The 9,190-nt window shown below is 40.7% G+C and overlaps 1 protein-coding gene across 1 annotated transcript in view; it reads right to left on the bottom strand.

Annotated features, from left to right (window-relative positions):
• Slc44a5 (solute carrier family 44 member 5) overlaps positions 1 to 9,190 on the bottom strand; it is a 132,002-nt gene that overhangs the window by 95,760 nt on the left and 27,052 nt on the right. The window contains exon 3 of the mRNA XM_017803341.1: positions 5,077 to 5,150. Within this exon, the coding sequence (XP_017658830.1) occupies positions 5,077 to 5,150 (74 nt within the window). The remainder of the gene's footprint in view (positions 1 to 5,076; positions 5,151 to 9,190) is intronic.

The following is a 9,190-nucleotide window of genomic DNA, read 5'->3' as shown; positions in this document are numbered from 1 at the left end:
CCTGCATCCCTGTTCAGCATGGAAGAAGTCAGAGTGATCTGCATCCTGATTCCCTATTGGCAATTTGGGTGACCTCTTCAGAGGATGTGTGATAAGAACAGGAGGTAAGAATTCTCTAGGCACTTTAGGTAAAGACCCCAAAGAAAAGTAGCCAGTTTCTTGGCTAAAAGTCAAAATGTCCTTGGGCCTCTTAGCAACCTACTCCATTTCAAAGGCCAAAAAAGTCAAAATTATTTGGGAGCTCGTATCTAATCATTAAAAGATTTTAGGGTCACCTCTTCAGAGGGATGAATGTTAGAGTAGCAAAAAACCACATTAAAAAAGAAAGGAAGGAAGGAAAGAAAGAAAAAAGAGTACATGAAGTTGTCAGAAAAAAGTGATGGGGAGATAATAGGAGGAGGTGTTGGAGGGAAGGGAGTGGGCATAGATTTGATCAAAACACCTTATATGCATGTAGGAAATTCTCAATAAAAAATCCTCCATGTTATATGTCCTACGTAAGGACAGTATTTTGCCAATCGTGCATTAATAAATCTAAAATTGAAATGAATAAAATTAAATTAAATTTTAAAATTAGACTTATTTGAAGAGAGCTAGTTCCCTACTCCTCTATACAGACAGAATTCAAAAGTCATCCTGGAATTATCTTGGTTCTTGAAAAGGTCACGAGTGAGTGGTCTCACTTAGGAACATGAAGTTTCTCCCTTACACAGGGAAAGATCAATTTGTAACAAGAAAGGGAGGGACAAGCTGTCAAACTCCCTGAGACTTCACATTAGGATAGATGAGACTGTGGAATTAGGTCTGCTGGGCAAAACAGCAAAACTACTCCCAATGTAACCTTGTAGGAGGACACAGGCTGCTCTGGCATCCCACCCTTAGCCACAGGGCCTAAGAGTCAGGCTGCCTGTCGTGAAGCAGGAAACTAGGAATCGATGACTGGTGTTGCTTAGGGAAAAAGCCACAGTCCTGGATCCACAATGCTGGGAAGGATCACAGGAACAGTAAACTGAGGCATGATACTAAAGGGCAGGGCCTAAACCTCAGAGCCTGAGCCTCAGGAGGTCCCTATGATCACTGAGAAAGTGGACATCTGTCTGCTCCCGCCAGTACGTTGCATTCCTGAAACAATGAACACCAAACGTTGCATTCCTGAAACAATGAACATAAAGTAGTCACATGACTGCATGACTCTCCTAGTATCAAGCACATGGCTGAGCACCCAGAATGGTGAGGTCAAAGTTCATATCATACCACTCACTTAACTGCCTTGCTTACCTTCTTCCTTCTAACAGAAGGAACTGGACTGAGGTATGTATTTAAGCCTCTTCCTTTCTGAGCTTTGGTTTTTGCAGACCTACTGTCTGCAGTGAATTGTAACACACCCCTCTAATCCTCTGTGATGGTCCTACTCTGGGACACACATGTGCACACGGAGGCCCTTGGCAGGTCCACTCTGCCTCATTCACTGCTCCACGATGGAAGCCACACCAAGTCTACATCAGTGACGGAAACCTGATCAGATTCAAGGAGTGGTTGGGGCACAGTTCCCCCTCCTGGATGAAGGAAAGGTATAGAACATCCCCAGCCTACCTTCCCACCAAATTATTTTCACATTCCTTACAAGTACAAATATCCTTTCCCAAGATCCCTAGAGCCTCACCCAATCAGCCCCCAGGCACATCGTCTAAGATAGGCCAGGTGTAGACAAGGCTTCTGCAGGGTCCTTCCTCTCCCGCATCACTGACTCTGTTAGTTTCCTTCTCACCTTCCACATCACCGCCAGCAGTAGCACCTCCACGCATCTCACCACTGCCAAGACAAGCGTTCGTCCGGCCTGAATCCAGCCAAATTTCCTTGCTTGTATCCAGACTTACCAAGAATCTCCTTAATGCCCAACAGGCTTCTGAGGAACCCCAGTCTCCAGACAAGTAACTCCAATCTCAAGTTTTGCTAAGCCAGGCTCCTACGTCCTGGCCAGGTTTTGTTCTTTGTCTTACATTGTTTCCTCAGATACTGGTTTAATATATCTATTTCACTCGTAATCTGGAGAGTTGGGAATTGGCCAAAAGCATGGCTCTCCATTGGGGTCTCTTGGTCTCTGAGTCATCTTTCCAGCTGGGCTAATTAACCCCGGATGCCCAGGGGACACTACTGTCTAGATCCCAACAAGCGGCTTTTCTACTAATGTTGGGTTTCTCACAGCAGGTAGATGGGGCTCTGGATTTGCCTGTGCAAACATTTCTGCTACCTTCTAGGAAAGCTTAAAACCCCAAAACAAACAACTCTGGGCTCCAAGCTGAGGCCTTTCCTAATAATAACAGTAGAGTAACCTGCTCAACTTGGGATGCATTAAGGAAGAAAAAAGCAAAACAGAAATTACTGAATATTAAAATTATGCTATTATTGTATGCACAGTGTTGGCACAAGGATAGCAAGAACAATTTGCATAACAAGTATTCCTATTCTTTGAGTCAGTATAATAATTTAGCAGCCAAGGCAGTTTATCATAATGCTCCTGTGACCTTTCAAGGAGTTTCGATACCTTCTACCCAGACTCCAGTCCATCCACTCCAGCAAAGGCTCTGCTTCTCCACAGCGGAAAGCGAAGTGCTCCTCCCATGCAAATACTACTCCAGCTGGCCACATTGTCTACAAAGTGCAAAGCACTGGTTTCTTCTCTACTGATTTTGGAAGAAACAAAACTGGCTTTTCCTGGTGACAGGTAACACTTTTTATGAGAAGATCATGGATAAAAGATCATTCTATGAAGGTCCTGATCTAATAATGACGGTAAAGCCACCAAAGTGCTTACAACACCCCCCAGGGGAACTGACAGACTCCTCTTGCCTCAAGTGAAGGTGCAAGTTCTTTCATACTAAGGAAATCTTAGCATTTAGTCGCCCCTGCCAATTCCATTGCTTCAAACATCTTTCAGTCCAGCACTAAATATAATGGGGGTTAAGTTTATATTTTGAAATCAAGTTCGCAAAGTTATCTACGGTAAAGAAAGTACAGTGATACTCAGAGAATTTCTAGGGTCATTTATTTTAAGCAGGGGCAATAGGATTAATTTGGGAGAATCACTGAGTTAATTTAATGTTAAGCACTGACTTTATTGAGGAACATTTATCCCTCAGTTTCCTAATGTGAATTAAGAGATTCACAAATTGAATCTGGAGATCTTGGACAAAGAGGTGAAATTCCTGCCACGTACCAGAGGGAGCTAAGTAGGCCTTCCGGTATTGTGTCTGCAGGAGGTGGGTGGGTGGGTGGGAGGGATTATAGGGGAGGGGGCTGGGAGTGGAGTGGGGTGGCTTTTCCAGCTCTCTGAAAGGACAAAGAGCTTTCCTGCAGAGACTTATCTGACTGCAGATTTTGGTCTTGTATGGAAAGATTCTGCTCACAGCAGGAAAGCCTTGGGAAGTTCTGTGTGCACTCAAACTTTAATAACCAAAATTATGGGTTGCAATAGAAACAACATAATATATTGAAATTCACAGCAACTAAATTATTTATGCAATGGTAGTCAACCAAATTACTATCTAGTACATCCCACAGCTCTGCGATGTGACTGAATTTAGCTCCATTTACCCCTCAGAGTTGGCCGGCAGTCCAGGGAGTCTGTCTGTTCCTTCTGAGTGAGTAGAATGGGTTACATAACCATTTACCTCTATACCACCAGATAATATAAGAATCTAGACTGCCTGATTCTAAATCCCCTTCTCTTAGGCAACAAATTTCAATTCTATGACAAGAAGCAAAGATAGCCCAAAATTCTGTAGACAAGAGAGTTATGTCCTAAAGTTGGATAAGCCAAAATCCTACTTGTATAGGAAAAGATTTTATTATAATATTCAACCTATAGATTGTGCTATATCTATCCTAATATTTAGAAGTTTTGAAGTTAAAATACCTAAGGACAAAAGGACTCTGTGGGCCTTAAAAGAGTCTATGATTTAGTTTTGTAATTGTTAATATTTTTCTTCTTTTCCCTGTTTTCCTGTCCTAATCTTTGAATTCTTCAATTCTATATAGTTTGCATGGGAATGTGGGAATTAACTTCTGAGAAGTATTTTTAACATTTTAAATTTTTATTTATTTTTACTTATGTGTATGAGTGTATTGCCTGCATGTATGTAAGTGCACCCATGTCATGCAATCTGCAATAGGTCAGAAGAGGGTGACAGATCCCCTGGAACTGAGTTACAGATGGTTGTTGGCTGCCATGTGGGTGCTGGGACCCAAACCCTGGTCTTCTGCAAGAGCAGCCAGTGCTCTTAACTGAGTCATTTCCCCAGGCCAGGAATTATTTTCAATTATGATTCTCAAGGTGCTTCTCTTACTGTAAGATAGAAGTAAAGACCAAAGAAAAGTGCTTCACAGTGGTCTGGAGGTGTAGCTCGTGTCTCCACAGTAACTTTATATCATTAATTACTGGTACTAGAAGTTAAGATCTGATTCCATGGCCCTAACCCTGACAGGATTCACTCTCTTGGGAAAAATGCTTCATATACTGACTATAGAAAACACCCTCATTTCTTGGCTTTCTTTTGTGCTTTAAAAAACTTCTTGTTTTTCCTCTTTGTTTTTACTTTCTAGAAATTCTTTAACCTGGTCATAAACAAGAAGATCCTGCTTTCCTGGTGAGCAAAGAGAATAGGAATCCATAGTGTCAATGTGTTATCTGGTGAAATCTGTAATCATTGCTCCTTGTTTTTAGCTAGCTTACCAAAATATAAGTTTATATATAATCCAAACTAATAAAGGCCCTAATTCTTACTATCAAATAGTAGCATTAACATTAACTCAATAGAATTTAAAAAGTAAAAATTATTAAAGAAACCATAAACTTCTTCTGTCCTTCTTTGCCACTATATCTACTTAAGTGACTTCAGCTTACGTTTGACTATCCTGCTTTGCACTTATTTTGTATCATGTTTTCTGCCCAATAAGTCCAGAAATGACAACCATCAATAATAAGCAGGTTCAAAAGAACTCATGTTTAAAATGTGATATCGGCTTTGTTAATTCATTAGGAAATGGTAAATATTGTCTATACCTGGAGTTACTCACCCACGAGTCCTAACAGAATGTAGCCCACAATAAACAGTATGAAGATCATGCAGCACAGAACATCGGTACAATTCCTGAAGACAAAAGGAATGAAGAATTAAAAGGTATCCCATGGAACTTGTTCACTGCACAGAAAATACAGGGAGGAAAGGGAATAATAATGACAAGCCATTTAGCTCCAATAATTCTGAAAGGTGGAACAAATATATTTTTGCAATTAAAGTCATTAGTAGACTTTATGGTCAGTCCACCATTATAGAAGCTCGCTTAGAATTCTACATATTTATTCTCTCTTGATTCTTTATTTGTGAAATATTTTTAGAGACTAGTATACTCCAGTATTAAGTAGATTTTCTTTCTTTTCATGTGTATGTAATGTAACTTGCATATGTATGAATACGTACATGTGGGAGGAAACATGTGAGCAGATGCACATATATGTTATGTGCCAATCCAAACTAATACATATGTGCTGTGTGTGTGTGTGTGTGTGTGTGTGTGTGTGTGTGTGTGTGTACAATAGCCCGAGACTGATACCAGGAAACTTCCTTGATTGATTCCCACCTTATTCTTTGAAGAAAGGTCTCGCAGTCAAACCCAAAGCTCCACCTATGGCCAGTCTCATTGGCCAGCTCACTCCAGGAATCTTGACTCCATTTCTGAGGCTGAAATTGCAAGGAGCTCACCATGCCAATGCATCATCTAAGCAGGTGCTGGGGATTTGAATACTTGTCCTCCTGCTTGCTCTGCAAGTACTTTACCCACTGGGCAACGCTCCTTAGCCCTCAAGTAGATTTGTTATTATTGTTGGTGTTTTGAGACAGGATCTTACTATGTAGCACCTGCTGGCCTGAAACTCACTATATAGACCAAGATGTCCTCAGTCTCACAGAGATCCACCTGCCTCTGCCTCCCTAGTTCTAGGACTAAAGGCCTGTGCCACCACACATGGCAAGATTTTTTAAATCTAAATTTGGGACTGGGAAGATGGTTCAGTGGTTAAGAGCACTGACTGTTCTTGCAGGAGAACGGAATTTGAATCCTAACACCTACACGGCACCTAACAACCATCCACAAGAATAGTTCCAGGGGATTGGATCCCCTCTTCTGTCCTCCAGAGGCACTGCAAAACACTGGTGCCTTTATGAACGTAACACTCATACACATAAAATAAAAATAAATTTTAAAATCTAATCTAAAAATTTTAAATCTAATTTGAAAATATAATTTAAGCTGTTCAGTCATATGATTTTCCTCTTCATGACATCCAAATATCTGGTTTAAAATAAATAGACATCTGAGCAGACAGCCTGAGAGGATGGGTTCAGACCTCCATTGGAGTAGCAGCTCAGAGCTCAGCAGACCACCAGAGAGTGCACGGTTCTGGCCTTCTTCTGGCCTCCAACTACCAGAGAGCCTGAGAACCCAGGGTACTGCCTGACAGCCCCTGGATCCTGCCTCCACATGGTGGTGAGCTTCCCCTAATTGTCCCATACCATCCCCCTACCTGGGATTTTTTTGAGGCCCCACCAAAGGCCCCAGGGCAGATCTGGCTTTGGTAGGCTAAGGCTGAGATCCTAGCAGACAGCCTGGGAGGGTGGGTTCGGACCTCAATTAGGGGCTCAGAGCTCAGCAGACTGCCAGAGAGTGCCAAGTTCTGGTCCCCCTCTGGCCTCCCTCTGACATAGCATTGACAATGCACCTGAGAGAGCCTGGATCCTGCCTCCACATGGTGAAGGAAGCCTGAATGTACCTGACTGGAACCTGAATGAGCTTCTGTGGGTACCCCTGAATAGCTCATCTGAAGCCATCAGTTCCCTCTAAAATAATCCTGAGAGAACCTGAACCCTGTACCAACCAGCTTTATATAACCAATAAAGAAAGGATCTAGGTACCTGGATAATACAAACAGAAGCATACTTCAAATTAATTCTCATATCAAAATTATAAACAACAAAAGAAATTCACATGCCAAAACCACAACAAAAGAATAATAAAATGGAAAGCCAAAACACCGTGTCCCCACCAAACACCACCAATCCCATAGAAGAGTTCTACAAGGAGAACCCCCTAGAGATCACGCAGGACACTGAATTTAAAAGAACAATCATAAACATGATCCAGGAATTCAACGAATTTAAAAGAACACATGAACAAAGAGCTAAAAGAAGATAGCAATAAACTTCTGAATGAATTCACAAAAGAGATAGGAACATTGAAGAAAACTCAGGCAGAAATGAAGAAGGAACACAGGCAGAAATGAAGAAGTGAAAACCTCAATAAGCCAACTTGAAACAACTGGGGAAAGCCTCACCACTAGAATGAATGAAATGGAAAACAGAGTATCAACACTGGAGGATAAAGTTGAAGAATTGCACCACTCAAACAAAGAGTATGGAAAATTTTTTAAAAACAAAGGAATGGAATATGCAAGACATGTGGGACACCATGAAAAGACCAAATCTATGGATCATAGGACTAGAGGAAGGAAAAGAATTTCAGGTTAATGGTGTTGACCAGATCTTAAACAGGATTCCGAAAATTAAAGAAAGACATGCCCATACAAATACAAGAAGCATATAGAACACCAAACAGACAGGACCGGAAAAGAAACTCTCCACGGCACAGCATAGTAAAAACACTAAACGTAAAAAAAAAGAGAGAGAGAGACAATACTGAAAGCTGGAAAAGAGAAACAAGAAGTCACATATAAAGGAAAACCCATTAGGATCACAGCTGACTTACCAATGCAAACTATGAAAGCCAGAAGAGCCTGGACCAAGGTATTTCCAGTTCTACATGACAATAGATGCCAGCCCAGAATACTATACCCAGCAAAAATGTCTATTATAGTTGAGGGGGAAAGAAAAATCCTCCATGATACAAATAGCCTGAAAGAATACATGTCCACAAAACCAGCCCTTCAAATAATACTTGAACCAATACAGAGACCAGAGAGAGAGAAACAACTATACCCCAGGGGCAACAAAAGAAAATAAACAAAGATATAATCTAGAAAACACAAAATTACACAGAGAACACAAACAGCAATCAAAAAGACTGCAACCAATACACAATTTTCAGTAATAACCTTAAATGTCAATGGACTGAACTCCCCGGTCAAAAGACACAGGCTAAGCGAATGGATTAAGAAACAAAATCCATCTCTTTGCTGTCTGCAAGAAACCCATCTCACCTTCAAGGACAGGCACTACATTAAGGTAAAAGGATGGAAAAGACTATTCCAAGCAAATGGCACTAAGAAACAGCAGGGGTGGCAATTCTAATATCTGACAAAATGGACTTCAAAGTAAAACTAATCAGAAGAGATAAGGAGAATTACTTCATTCTGATCAAAGGAACAGTTAACCAAGAGGCTATTACAATCCTTAACATATATGCACCAAATTCTGGTGCACCCAAATTTGTGAAAACAACACTACAGGACTTTAAGACATGGATTAACCCCAACTCAGTAATAGTATGGGACTTCAATACTCCACTGTCTTCATTAGACAGGTCAACTGGACAAAGAATAAACAGAGAGACGTCTGAATTAAATGATACCATATATCAAATGGACCTAACAGACATCTTTCAATTATTCCACTGAAACACCAAAGAATACACTTTCTACTCAGCATGCCACGGAACTTTTTCAGAAATTGACCACATGCTGGGCCACAAAACAAACCTCAACAAATACAAAAATACTGAAATAATTCCATGCATTCTATTGGACCACAAAGCAATAAAACTCAAAGTCAGCACTGGATGAAGCCCTAGTCACTACACGAACTCTTGGTGATTGAACAACACACTCCTAAACAGTGAGAGGGTCAAAGGAGAAATTAGGAAAAAATAAATAAAAGAATTCCTGGCATTCAATGAAAAAAACAATAATACAACACAACACAACCCCTGGGACACATTAAAATCAGTCCTAAGAGGGAAGTTTATAGCTCTAAGCGCCTACATTAAGAAATTAGAAAAAGCCCAAATAAATGACCTAACAGTGCAACTGAAGATACTGGAAAGGCAAGAACTAATGAAACCCAAACGCAGCAGAAGAGAAGAAATAAAAATCAGAGGAGAAAGTAATGAAATAGAAACA

Source organism: Nannospalax galili, unplaced genomic scaffold, assembly GCF_000622305.1.
Source record: "Nannospalax galili isolate Female #2095 unplaced genomic scaffold, S.galili_v1.0 scaffold387, whole genome shotgun sequence".
NCBI lineage: Eukaryota > Metazoa > Chordata > Mammalia > Rodentia > Spalacidae > Nannospalax > Nannospalax galili.
Note: the sequence above shows the minus strand (reverse complement) of the source record. Positions and strands in the feature narration are given on the sequence as shown.